This window comes from Miniopterus natalensis, chromosome 11, assembly GCF_054644295.1.
Source record: "Miniopterus natalensis isolate mMinNat1 chromosome 11, mMinNat1.hap1, whole genome shotgun sequence".
In the NCBI taxonomy this organism is placed as follows: Eukaryota; Metazoa; Chordata; class Mammalia; order Chiroptera; family Miniopteridae; genus Miniopterus; species Miniopterus natalensis.
The window spans coordinates 70,546,135-70,558,563 of NC_142091.1; the positions used below are offsets into that span (position 1 = coordinate 70,546,135).

Consider the following 12,429-nt stretch of genomic DNA (forward strand, 5'->3'; position numbering starts at 1 on the left):
TGAGGGCCGGGGCTTGAGTCTGCAGGGCTGCCTCCCAGCCATGGATCTGGCCCCACAGCCCACCCACAGTCTCCCCTTTCCTAGAAAGCTCCCTCTTCCCCAGCCAGAATCACTCAACTGAGCCAGCATCAGCCCCAGCTGCGAGGCAGAAAACCAGGGTGAGGGGCAGCTTTTGGAGCCGTTCCTCAGGGCCCCGGGCTGGGAGGGCACTTCCCCCTGCCTTCAGGGCGGGAGTTTTACCAGAGCCCCTGGTGGCCAGGGAGCGCCCCTCCAGGTGGGCCCCCTTTGCCTTTAGAAACTCCCACTTGCCACCTTCCTCATTTAAGTCCCGAGCCCTCAGCTCCTTACAGCTGGGAGGGGCTACTGTGGGCTCCGTCGTGTTTCAGGTGTCAGGAGCCTTGGTCATGGCCTGGGGTTACTGCGTGGCCCTGTTGCTGCTGGCCACTCTGGGGCTGGGTCAGCAGCCATACTCCAAGCCCGGTGTCCCAGGCCTGTGGCATAGCTATGACTGTGGGGTCAAGGGCATGCAGCTGCTGGTGTTCCCCTGGGAAGGCCGGACTATTCAGTTCAAGGTGATGGGTGAGTGCCAGCTGAATCTCGGAACCCACCATCCTGGGCTGCAGTGGGAGGCTGGGGTCCTTTCCCTGGAACAGGAAGAGTGGGGGCCTCCCTCCAGCCTGAGGGTGGCGGCCCCCAGCACATAGGGAGGAGGAGGGAGGAAGGAAGGCCGGTTCCCAACCTCGATTTCCCTGGTCCCCCCCAGACAGCTTCTCCCAGGCCAGTCAGTGTGCAGGGGGATCACCCGGCCATTGTGCTGAGCTGCAGGGCCCAGGCTCTGCACGGCCAACCACACTCAGCTGCTGCGGCTGCTGGCCCACCAACCGCTCTCTAAGAGGCAGGGCGTGGCCTGGTGTGGAGAAAAGGGAGGTGGGTTTCGAATCAGGATTTGCATCGGTAGCTTCTAAGCTGTGTGATCTTGAACAACTATCGGACCCCTCGGAGCCCACTTACCTGTAAGATGGGAAAGATGAGCCCAAACTTGCCATGTGGTCTGAACAGAAGTGCAGGGGACGTGCCCACACCCAGAGGGTGCCCTGGCTGTTCTGGGCTGACCAGGTAGGTGAACACCTAGCAGGTGTCCCCAAGTGAAGTGACTACAAAAGCCAGTTAACCTGGCAGACTCAGCTCTTTCCACAAAATCCCGAGTTCGAATCTGTTTCACCCCTCGTTGTGTGCGTGTGCCCGGGGAAGCTTGCTCACTCTCTGTGCCTCAGCTGCCTCGTTTCCAGAACTCGGATGACTAGGTTTGAAAGAACTGATATAAAATACTCAGCCCAGTGCCTGAGCCCTACTTATTTCTCCACTACATTTTCATTCCTGCCCACTGCTGAGTGCTACCAGCAGGGAACCTGAGCTAGAAAGAGCCTAAGACGAGCTGAAGCCACCCATTTCCTCACAGATGTGGAAACTGAGACCAGAGAGGGGAAGGGGCTTTCCCAAGACCACACAGCAAGCTAACAGCAAAGCTAAGTCTGGAACCTGGGTCCCCTGCTCCTGAATGGAGAATCTTCTCAGCAGACCCCAACGGCCTCTGGCTTCACTCTTCAGCCCCCCTGACCCCTCCCCTTCATCCCTCTTTCCCTTCCTGGCCCCAGATGAATTTGGGAACCAGTTTGAGGTGAACAATTGCTCCATCTGCTACCACTGGGTTACAGCCAAGCCCCAGGGGCCCACAGTCTTCTCTGCTGATTACAAAGGCTGCCACGTGCTGGAGAAGGTAGGGACCCCTTGCTGCTCTAGGGGAGAGTCCCATGGCTGGGAGTTAGCTTGGCCTAAAACAGTATCAGGCTGGGGAGGCCCCTCATGGACCAGGGATGCATCGGCACCTAAGATCACTCAGTGAGCTGGACTGTCGTGGGTACCCGCCCACAAATCCTGCCTAACACCCAGCTGGGCTCTCCATGGCCATCTGCCTGGGCGCCGAGTGGCCTCACCTAGCTGCTCTATTTGCCTTCTCACCTGCAGGACGGGCGTTCCCACCTGAGAGTGTTCATAGAAGCTGTGCTGCCCAATGGTCATGTTGATGTAGCACAAAATGTTACTCTGGTCTGTCCCAAGCCTGACCATACCTGGACGACTCCAGACAGCCAGCTGGTGCCATCCACCACATTCTCACACTCGACCCTGAGTATCGGTTCCCTCCGCCCCACCACACAGCACAGCTTGGCCCATTCAGCCCCTGCCTCACCATCCTTTGGATCCGGCCCCACCCCCCCCACCTGGGCTGGCCCCCATGGGGGCACCTTGGAAAACTGGGAAGTTGACAAGCCAGATTACATAGGTACGTAGGACTCTTCTGTGTACATACACCCCGTGTCCAGGAACTTGTAGCCTATCAGGTAGCCTGAAAGCCTTTTACTAGGCTCAAGAAGCCACCTCCCTCCATTTCCCTAGAATCTGCTGTCCAACTAGCTTCTCATCTCCTCACCACTCTGTCACCAACCCTAGGCACCCATCTGACCCCGAAGCAGTGTCAGGGGCACTCTGGGCACATTCCCTGCATAGTGAGAAGTTCAAAGGAAGCCTGTCAACAGGCTGGCTGCTGCTATGACACCACCAGAGATGTTCCCTGTTACTATGGCAACACAGGTACAACTTCCCATGCCAAACGGGGTCCGGTCCTCTGAATCCTGAAGTGATAGGAGGGCTTTCTCCTCTACCCTGGTCCTAGGGGAGCCTGACCCCAGAATAGATGCAGAACAGACCTTCAGATGGGGACCACATGCCCCAGCTTGCCTGACAGTGTCCCCAGGGAACTACTAATAGATCTACCCTTGCATTTACCTTTAGATCTAGAACCTCCCAACCTGGGTGATAAATTAGATGGTGATCTTACTTTTAGACTATAGTTCAACTGTCTGTTCCATGCATGAGAGAACCTGGGTCTGTAAAAGGTTTGCTGCACAGCGCAAGCAGAGAGAAAGAGAATCGGGGGTCTTGACTCCTAAGGCAGCACTTTCAACACTGATTGTCACCAACCAGCCCATCCCCCTGTGTCTGTGCTGGGTGGGCTCTAAACCCCAAAGCCCTGATTCATGTCTTTGATCCACCTTTGTCCCAGTGACTGTCCAGTGCTTCAGAAATGGCCACTTGGTCCTGGTGGTATCCCAAGAAACAGCCTTGGCACACAGGATCAACCTGGCCAACATCCACCTGGCCTATGCCCCCACCAGCTGCTCCCCGACCCAGGAGACGGGGTCCTTTGTGGTCTTCCACTTCCCTCTCACCCACTGTGGCACCACAGTCCAGGTAGGCACAGGGGCCATGGGCTGGCGCCCAGCACTGGCCCCGGGAGGGCCTCACCCAGCTGTCGTCTCCGCAGGTGGTTGGCAATCAGCTCATCTATGAGAACCAGCTAACGTCTGACATCGACGTCCAAAAGGGACCCCAGGGCTCCATCACACGGGACGGCAGCTTCCGGTGAGGGGGTGCCTTCCTCCAAAAGGCTGGACTGTGGGCTTGGGGGTGAAGGGAGCGTAGGTGAGCTCAGAACAGGACTTGGAGCCCTCTGGGTTCATGTTCAGGCTCCATCAGCTGACTTTGTGACCCCATCCCAGCCTCCCCAGCTGGGCAGGGGCTGATGATATCCAATGGGGCCTGGCAGGCAGAAGCCGCAGCAGTGCCTGCAAGGGCCAGGGTCCCCAAGGGCGCTTGCCTTTACCCCTCCCAGGACTAAGCTCAGAAACTAAGCAACCTCAGGAGGAAGCCGAGGCTCTGACTGTGCTGTCCCTGCCTCCTGATCTCACGAGTTAGTCACAGATGAGGCAGAAGACACCTGGCTCTGGGCTCTCAGTGTAGTGGGGAGAGGGGCAGAGGGAGAACCCCTCAGTGAAAGGGGCCTCCAGGACCTGCTGACTTGGGTGTCTGCAGATGCCTCAGGGTGCTGGGCACTGGCCCGCTAAGATCGGGCGGCGCACTCAGGCTAGCGAGGGACACTAGGCCCAGCAACAACTGCAGGGACAATGACAATACTGGGGCGCAATCTTGTGATCTCACTGATCCTACCACAGCCCTCAGAGGGGGCGGGGGCAATTGCCATTTTACAAATGAAACAGGCTTAGGTTAAAGCGTTTGCTTGTGGTCCCATGGCCCGTAAATGGCTAAGTTTCAAACCCAGGTCTGCCTGCCAGGTTTGACTGGCAGGGGGAGCTTCAAATACCAGAAGGAGGTGAGCATCCGTCAGCCCCATGCCCCACCCCCACGCCTCCATCCGGCTGTGCCCTGCAGTAGAGAGGGCCTGGCATGGTGGGCTTGAGCTGTCCCAGGAAGGTGAGGATGGCAGGGGGTAGGGGCCGGGGTGCATGTCACCCTAGCGATTACTCTGATGGTATCCATCTGCCTGCTGGACTGGGCCCTGCTTGTTGTACCCACATCGTGGGTACTTGGTTTATGATGTAAGCAAGATGTGTGACACTGTCTTCTCCCCTCATCCCCTCACACATGAACTTCAGGCTTCACGTTCGCTGCATCTTCAATGCCAGTGACTTCCTGCCCCACCGGGCATCTGTCTTCCCACCCCTTTCACCAGCCTCTGTGACCCAGCCTGGCGCCCTGCGGCTCGAGCTTCGGATCGCCAAGGGTATAGTGTCCCCATGCTTCCTCTCTGTCCCCACTCATCAGACATACAGCCCCAGGCTCACGAGCCTCTCCCTGCAGATGAGACTTTCCGCTCCTACTATGAGGAAAGGGACTACCCCATCGTGAAGCTGCTCCTGGAGCCCGTCCCCGTGGAGGTCCGGCTCCTGGAAAGGACAGACCCCCGCCTGGTCCTGGTGCTGCACCAGTGCTGGGCCACCCCCAGCGCCAACCCCTTCCAGCAGCCCCAGTGGCCCATCCTGTCAGATGGGTGAGTGGTGGCAGGTGCTCAAGCTGCCCCAGGGCTCCCTCTGCTTGCCTCCCCTCCCTCAGTGAGTGGCTTCCTTGACTTCTTTCCTTCCCAGGTGTCCTTTTGAGGGCGACAGATACAGGACCCGAATGGTAGCCTTGGACAGGGCTGAGCTGCCTTTCCCGGCTCATTACCAGCGCTTCACCGTGGCCACCTTCACGTTCCTGGACTCTGGCTCCCAGAAGGCCCTCAAGGGACCGGTAAGAAGCGCGTGTTCCGTTCCTGGTGCCTTAGGTTCCTCGTGCCTGCTGTCACCAAATCCCTCAGCACCTGCAAGCTGCTGCAGACAAAGGCTCCTAGATGGGCATGGTTTCACCACGCGTCCTGAACGGCCCCAGGTTCTGGCCTCAGGGCACCAGAGGTGACTGGTTAACAACTCAGAGGGAGGAGGGCAATTGCCATCAGCCCTAAACCTGAGCACTGGTCACAGTGCTGAGAGCCGCCTCGCTCTGAACTAGAAACTGTCTGATGTAATTCTGCTTCGAGTTTTTATAACCCAGCAACTTCTCCAGAACTTAAACATGGTAAACTTGGGTACTTTTAGGTTTTCTACATGGGCCACACACTGTCATATAACTTTAATTCTACTGAACAGTATATATCTCTTTGACATTAACATACACAGATCTCTATATAAAATAGCTGCGTAGTTATCACATCTGAAGTAGACAGACTTCACGGGCTGGCACCAGAGGATGGCTGAATCATGTCGGCTGTGAATCTTTTCTGACCGAGCCCCTGACCTGCTGGCTGAAGGGGCTCCATTGGCCAGGGCTCGGGGGTGTTGGTTCAGGTCAGCTCCTACTTGTACTCCTTTCGGGAGCTGCCCTTGGCCTTGTGTTTCTGGAAGCAGAGCCAGCCTGTTCTCTCTGCCCTATGACACTGGTCACTGGGGGCCAACCCTGGTCAAGCCCCAACTTCTTGAAATTCCCTCTGTCGGTCAGTGACTAGCTCCAGGAGCAAGACAGCCCTCCCAGGGGGCTCTGCACTCTGAGGCAGTATGTGCGGAGCCGGCCGTGGGCTGGGGCTCGCCGGGTGCAGTGGTTCCTTCCATAGGCCCAGGGCCATCGGGAAGGAGAGATGCATGGATTGCAAGTGGGGTGCAGCACACAGGGCTCTGAACCTCACCAGCAGGCGCTGCAGTCTCGGTCCTGGTCAACATGCCCAGATTCCACCCCCCCCACCCCCCCCACCCCCCCACCCCCGTCCTGGGTCCTATGTCCCTGCCTGAGGGCTTCCTCCCATGTCCCAAGCCAGCCGATTGTCTCCACCTTTCTCTTCCTACCAGGTCTACATCTTCTGCAGTGCCTCTGTCTGCTCCCCCTCAGGGCTGGAGACCTGCTCCACTACCTGTGGCTCCAGGACTGCAAGTGAGCCTGGGGTGGGGGTGCTCTGCATTCTTTTATACATCTGGTCCTGGTTTCTGGGACACTAGGGTCCTGGATACCAGCCTCAGGTGCCTCTCGTCCCCTGGCAGGACAGCGGCGATCCTCGAGTGGCCACAGTGACATCGCCGAGCCGCAGAACCTCGTGAGCTCTCCAGGGCCTGTGGGTTTTGTGGATTCGTACAGGACGGAAACCACGCTGGGGCCCTCAGGTACAAGGGCCTATGAGCAAGCCCCAGAGGTCTTGGTTGCCGGGGTGTGTTGGCAAAACAGGAAAGCTCCGGCCCTAGTAAGGGCAGGGGATGGTGTCGTTCATTCAGTGGGAACGACAAAGACAGGTGAGGTCCCGCAGCTTCAGTGCTGCCCCTGAGATCACAAAGGTCTGGGTGGAGGGGCCTCGCCCAGCCTCGACATCCTTCCCACCCTCTCTCTGCAGGCTCCACTGGGAACTCTGACCCGAGGCTTCCCTTCTGGGTGGTCCTTTTGCTGGTGGCTGTTGCCATGGTCCTAGGCATCAGTGTTTCCGTGGGCCTGAGTCAGGCCCAGGCCAGGAGGCTCCGGGAAGGCAACAGAGGGTGAACGGCTCAATAAACCGTCTTTTTAAACCTACTGAACACGGTGTGGAGACCTTTGTGATGCCTAGAACAGTTCTTTCTTGCCCTAGAAACTTGTTCCTTAGGGTTGGTGCTGTCCTTTCCCAGTCGCCTCTATTACAAACACTGGGTAGAGTCCAGGGTCTCCCAAGCCTGGATTTGAAAGGTTCAGCAAGGAAAGGTGGCATTCCAGGCAGAGAGAACGGGACAAGCAAGGTAGAGGGAGGTAAAATCGTGGCCGAGTCATGAGCCACAGGAGCTGGGAATCGGGAACCTGACAGAGCTCATGGCCCGGGAGGGCCTGTCACCTCCCCACAGACACAGGAGTTGACTGGGCGCCTTCAAAGCACACTGCGTGGCTGCCGTCACAGCTAAGGGGAACCAAGAGTTCCTGGGGCCAAAAGAGCTGAACCCAACTCGAAGGGGCTGCTCCCAGTCCTGCTGAGTCTCCCACCTCCCACTGAAGGATGCAGGGCGACTTCTGAGCGCCAGCCTCCCTCTCTCCTTCCCTCGCCCCCCAGAACTAGTCCACACAGGACCAGTAGGCATCGGGGGGAACAGGCCCCCAGGCAGGTGGGTGCTGGAGCTGGCTGGGCTGCTGACCTATTTGCCCGTGTAGGACATGGCCTTCGTCTCGGACTGGGCAGCAAAGACCTTTCCAGACTGGCATGCGGATCTTATAGGCTGGGAATGGGGGTGGGAGGGTAGAAGGTTCAGCCTCCGGCAGAGGATAACCTGCTGGGGAAGTCAGAGCTGGGTTTCAGGCACCCCTCTGGGCCTTCGGTAAGGTATGAGCCCAGAGCCCACACGAAGGGCACCTCATACACAGGCCAGGCCAGGGGCCTTGACGCTGTGCAGGGCTCCCCCACTCGAGCCCCTTGCATCTCCTCTTCAGGCTACTGCTCAAACACAGGGCCCCTGCGCCAGGCTGCTTGAGTTACGACCCTGGCTCTGGCTCTTACTAGCTGTGTGATATTGACTTACTGAACTTTTCTGGGCCCCAGTTTCCTCATCTGTAAAATGGGACTAATACCTTTCCCTAGAGGGGTTACAGAACAGGTAGCCAATATTTACTGTTAACTACTAGAATGTATTCTTTCTCCTACCCCAAACTCAACGTTTTCCTCCCTCCCTCCCTCCCACAACTTTACAGCCCAAGATGAGGAGGGGCTAGAGGAAACTGCTGCCTTCAGTCTTTCTAGCTGGAGGCAGCAGAATAGGATGGGGGGGCAGGAAGATCCAGACCTTGCCATGGAAGCCAGTGAAGTAATGTCCTTACCTGGGACTGTCTTCCCATCTGTGGCTGGGGATGACAGCTCTGTCCCACTTCCTGGCCTGTACAAGGACTGCAGGATATGCTCTTTGAGGTTAGTGTGAGCCAAGGGAGAGCTCCTGGGCTGGTGTTGGCTGGAGGAGCGAGGCTGGCTGCTCTTAGAGGCCAGGGTTCTGGTTCCAACCCAGCGCCATCGCCTCCTTCCCACCACTCCCTTCAGCGTACAAGTGCATTCTAAGTGCTTCGGACACCACGAAGGTGCGTCTTTAAATGGCATTGATGCTGTGTTTAAGCAAAGCGAGATTCTTGGATACCAGTTAGAATCATGTAACTGACTTTTCTCTAACTTTATAACAGACATCTTGTGTCATTTCTTACTTTTAATAAAGTTTCCTCCACAGTGTGGTTAAACTATGATATATTTGGTAGAAACCAAGTCTACTAAGGATAACAGGTGTTGAACACGATTATTTCAGCATGTAATTCTTTGTATACTATTTTATTTTCTTTTTTTTTTACACACAGAAAGATGTATATGATTTATTCAGTAAGAAAACTTAGCTACAGCATGGACAGTATGGCACCATTTGTTACAAATACAAAAATAAAAATAAAAATCCACACATTTCCTCTGAGTACATATGTCTGTATAGAAGAAAACGCGAAGAAAAGGGTCTGCACAGATTCACCCCCAAGCATGGGACATGCAGCCTCTCATTGGTTAATGGAAAACAGTCAGCGTGCACGCAGAGTTTAAATTCCAGGCCCACCGTCACTGGGGCTTCACCCACTGTAGAGCCCTTTTTATTATTTTTTTTATTTTTTAAAATTTATTGTTGAAAGTATTACAGGTGTCCATTTCCCCCCCCAACTGACCCTCTCCACCTCCCTCCCACCCCCTCTCCAGGCCTTCACCCCTTTAATGACTGTGTCCATGGGTTATGCTTATATGCATATAACTTCTTTGGTTAATCTCTTCCCACCCTCCACCCCCCTTCCCCCTTCCCTCTGAACTATGATCATCTGTTCCATGTGTCAATTTAGCTTGTCAGATTCTTTAGTTCATCCTTTTAACTTTTCCTGTAGTGCTGGTCTGGTGGTGATGAACTCCTTTAGCTTTTCCTTGTCTGAGAAGCTCTTTATCTGACCTTCAATTCTAAACAGTAGCTTTGCTGGGTAGAGTAATCTTGGTTGTAGTTCCATGTTTTTCATCACTTTGAATATTTCTTGCCACTCCCTTCTGGCCTGCAAGGTTTCTGTTGAGAAATCAGCTGACAGTCGTATGGATGCCCCCTTGTAGGTAACTAACTGCTTTTCTCTTGCTGCTTTTAAGATTCTCTCTTTGTCTTTAACCTTTGGCATTTTAATGATGATGTGTCTTGCTGTGGGCCTCTTTGGGTTCCTCTTGTTTGGGACCCTCTGTGCTTCCTGGACTTGTAAGTCTATTTCTTTCCCCAGGTAGGGGAAGTTTTCTGTAATTATTTTTTCAAATAGTTTTTGAATTTCTTGCTCTCTTCTCTCCTTCTGGCACCCCAATAATACAAATGTTGGGCCTCTTGAAGTTGTCCCAGAGGCTCCTTATGTTATCTTCATATTTCTGGATTCTTTTTTCTTTTTGCTCTTCTGGTTGGGTGTTTTTTGTTTCCTCATGTTCCAAACTGCTGATTTGATTCTCAGTGTCCTCTACTGTTGATTCCCTGTAAATTATTCTTCATTTCAGTTCGTGTAGCCTTCATTTCAAATTGGTACTTTATTATGTTATCGATTTTCTCAATTATTTTCGTCATACTCTTACTAATATCCTTGAGCATCCTTATAACCATTATTCTGAACTCTGTATCTGTTAGCTTGCTTGGATCTATTTCATTTAGTTCCTCTTCTAGAGATTTCTTCTGTTCTTTCCTTTGTGACATGCTTCTTTGCCTCCACATTTTGGCTGCTTCCAGGTATTTGTTTCTATGTATTAGGTAGAGCTGCTATGTCTCCTGGAATTTGTGGAGTGGCTTTGTGTAGTAGGTGTCCTGTAGGGTTCAGTGGCTCAGCCTCCCGTCACCTGAGCTGGGCCTTCCAGGTGCTCCCCTGTGTGGGCTGTGTGCACTGTCCTCTTGTAGCTGAGCCTTGGTTGTTGTTGGCAGCACTGGGAGGAAATGACCCCCAGGCCAATCAGCTGTGAGGACCAGCTGCAACTATGGCCAGAGAGCTGCTGTGCTGGAGACACCCCTATGGAGCAGGATTTGCTTCAGTGGAGCTTTGGTGTTCACCAAGTGCGCCCCTTGAGTGTCACTCGTGGATATGGTAGGGTTGTAATCCAGTGTGGTCGAGTCTGACCACCAAGTGCACTGTCCCTGGGGCCTCCGGGAGGTGCAGAGTGAGCCTGTGCCTGTGCCTTGCCCAGGGCCACCCAGCATGAGCTACACAGCAAACCGTAGTTGGCTGCTCCTTGTGCTGGGCTTGGCGGTGCCCAGGAGAGGCCAAGCTATGAGCCAGTGCAGCTGCTGCTAGTGCCAGGCCTGGGCCCTTATCAAGCCGTATGGGGCAGCTGCTGCTTGTTTGAGAGATTTTAGGAAAGTCCTAAGCCTGAGGTTCCAGAGGCCACTTGCACAGAAAAGCCCCCGGAAATGGCCCGGATGAGCTGCAGGTGGGGAGGGGCGGGGCCTCCGGGAGTCACGGGGCGGGGCCAAAGGCGAGTCAGGTGCTGGCGACTCAAACATGGCGCCTGCCTGCCGGCTGTGCGGGGAGGACTCGCCACAGGAGCCATGGCCTCCGCCAGCCCCTCTGCCCGGGAGGAAGCCGCCCTCCGCCTCTCGCCCGGATCTCAGGCAGGTCAGTTCCTCCCGAGGGTCCCGCGTCCTTTCCGGCTGCTGCCCGGCGCTGGGCTCAGAGGGAGCATCCGAGTGAGTCCGTACGCGGCCCTTTAGAGGAGCTGCTGGGGCTCCCGCAGCCTCCGCGACCCTCAGGACAGTCCCCGCTGGGTTCACAGCCCGGAGTGGTGGGTACGTCTCTTCCGGGCCTGGAGCCCTGGGCTGGGGGCCTGCTGTGGGGCTGGGACCCCTCCCTCCTCCGGGAAACCCCCATAGCCGAGATTCCCTCCGGGGTTTGCCCCGCGGCACCGGGTGTGGGCCCGAGGCCGCTTCTCTGAGATTCAGCCCCGATCCGCCCGCGTCCCCACCCCTCTTCGCGGTCTCGGTGCTGCTTCAGTCCCCTGGTTGTGGGGCTTCTGTGCAGCCAGATCTCAGGAGGCTCTGCGTGATGGTGGTTCTGGGTTTTAGTTGTGATTTTGATGTGGCTGCGGGAGGCGGCGGGTGCAGCTGCTACTTGTGCCGCCATCTTGTTTCTCGAGCGCTTTTTTGTATACGATTTTCTTGAAAGAAATTCTTAGAACTGCTGGGTCAAAAACTGCGCCCCCTCTGATTACCAGGCTCTGGGACAGTGGGGGCCTGTTGTCCCACAGGCTGGCTCCTTCAGAGTCTATCATTCTAAATCTTTGCCTATCTGAGTCTCTTAAGGCAAATAGCGTTGCTGATTTAAAAATCCCCAGCCGGTGTGGCTCAGCGGTTGAGCATCGACCTAGGATCCAGGAGATTGTGGTTCGATTCCCGGTCAGGGCACATGCCTGGGTTTGTGGCTTGATCCCTAGCAGGGGGCATGCAAGAGGCAGCCGATCAATAACTCTCATCATTGATATTTCTGTCTCTCTTTCCCTCTCCCTTCCTCTCTCTAAAATAAAAAAATCTATTTTAAAAAATTAAAATAAAATAAAATAAAATGGACCTCTGATTGGAAGACAAGCATCTCTATAGCCACTTACGAATTGGTTCCTCATATCTTTCACCTACTCTAGGGAACATTTCTTTCCTTGTCTGTAAAGACCTTTCACCAGTTAAGGGGTCAACATCCTCAACTTATAAATTTCCCATTGAGTTGGCCATTGGGTTTTCTTTGTGAGGTTCTTCTATCTTGCTGCTTAAGGGAATTATTTCACAATGAATATTTTTTCCTCATGTTTTTATTTTTAAATATGACCGAGATCTTCCCCTACCCTATACAATCTTAAAGGATCCCTTTCCTTTTTTGGCAACACTCTTGTGACGGTGCACGTGTTTCCCTCCTACTGTCAAGTGTATTCAAGCACAAGATTTTGGAAAGGTAACTTTGGTCATTGATATTTAAATTGTACATGGATCTTTCTCAATACTTCTACATCAAAGGGTTCTGTTTGCAAAATATGTGAAC

At 54.6% G+C, this 12,429-nt stretch overlaps 1 protein-coding gene across 1 annotated transcript; it reads left to right on the forward strand.

The window, feature by feature from the left end:
• The first annotated feature begins 371 nt into the window (after positions 1–371).
• Positions 372–6,909, forward strand: ZP1 (zona pellucida glycoprotein 1). Its single transcript, XM_016200361.2, has 12 exons — positions 372–579; positions 1,656–1,777; positions 2,026–2,341; positions 2,509–2,649; positions 3,122–3,309; positions 3,383–3,480; positions 4,512–4,639; positions 4,717–4,906; positions 5,001–5,145; positions 6,234–6,315; positions 6,423–6,542; positions 6,767–6,909. The coding sequence occupies exons 1-12, from the start codon at positions 405–407 to the stop codon at positions 6,907–6,909; spliced, it is 1,848 nt and encodes a 615-aa protein (XP_016055847.2). The 5' UTR covers positions 372–404.
• Positions 6,910–12,429: the final 5,520 nt, after the last annotated feature.

What these genes read in the sequence shown, in the direction of transcription:
- ZP1 (XM_016200361.2), top strand. Translation starts at nt 405, where the DNA reads ATGGCCTGGGGTTACTGCGTGGCCCTGTTGCTGCTGGCCACTCTGGGG. An exon ending in GCTGCCACGTGCTGGAGAAG is followed by an intron (nt 1,778 to 2,025) that starts GTAGGGACCCCT and finishes TCTCACCTGCAG; the next exon opens with GACGGGCGTTCCCACCTGAG. An exon ending in AGAAGGCCCTCAAGGGACCG is followed by an intron (nt 5,146 to 6,233) that starts GTAAGAAGCGCG and finishes TCTTCCTACCAG; the next exon opens with GTCTACATCTTCTGCAGTGC.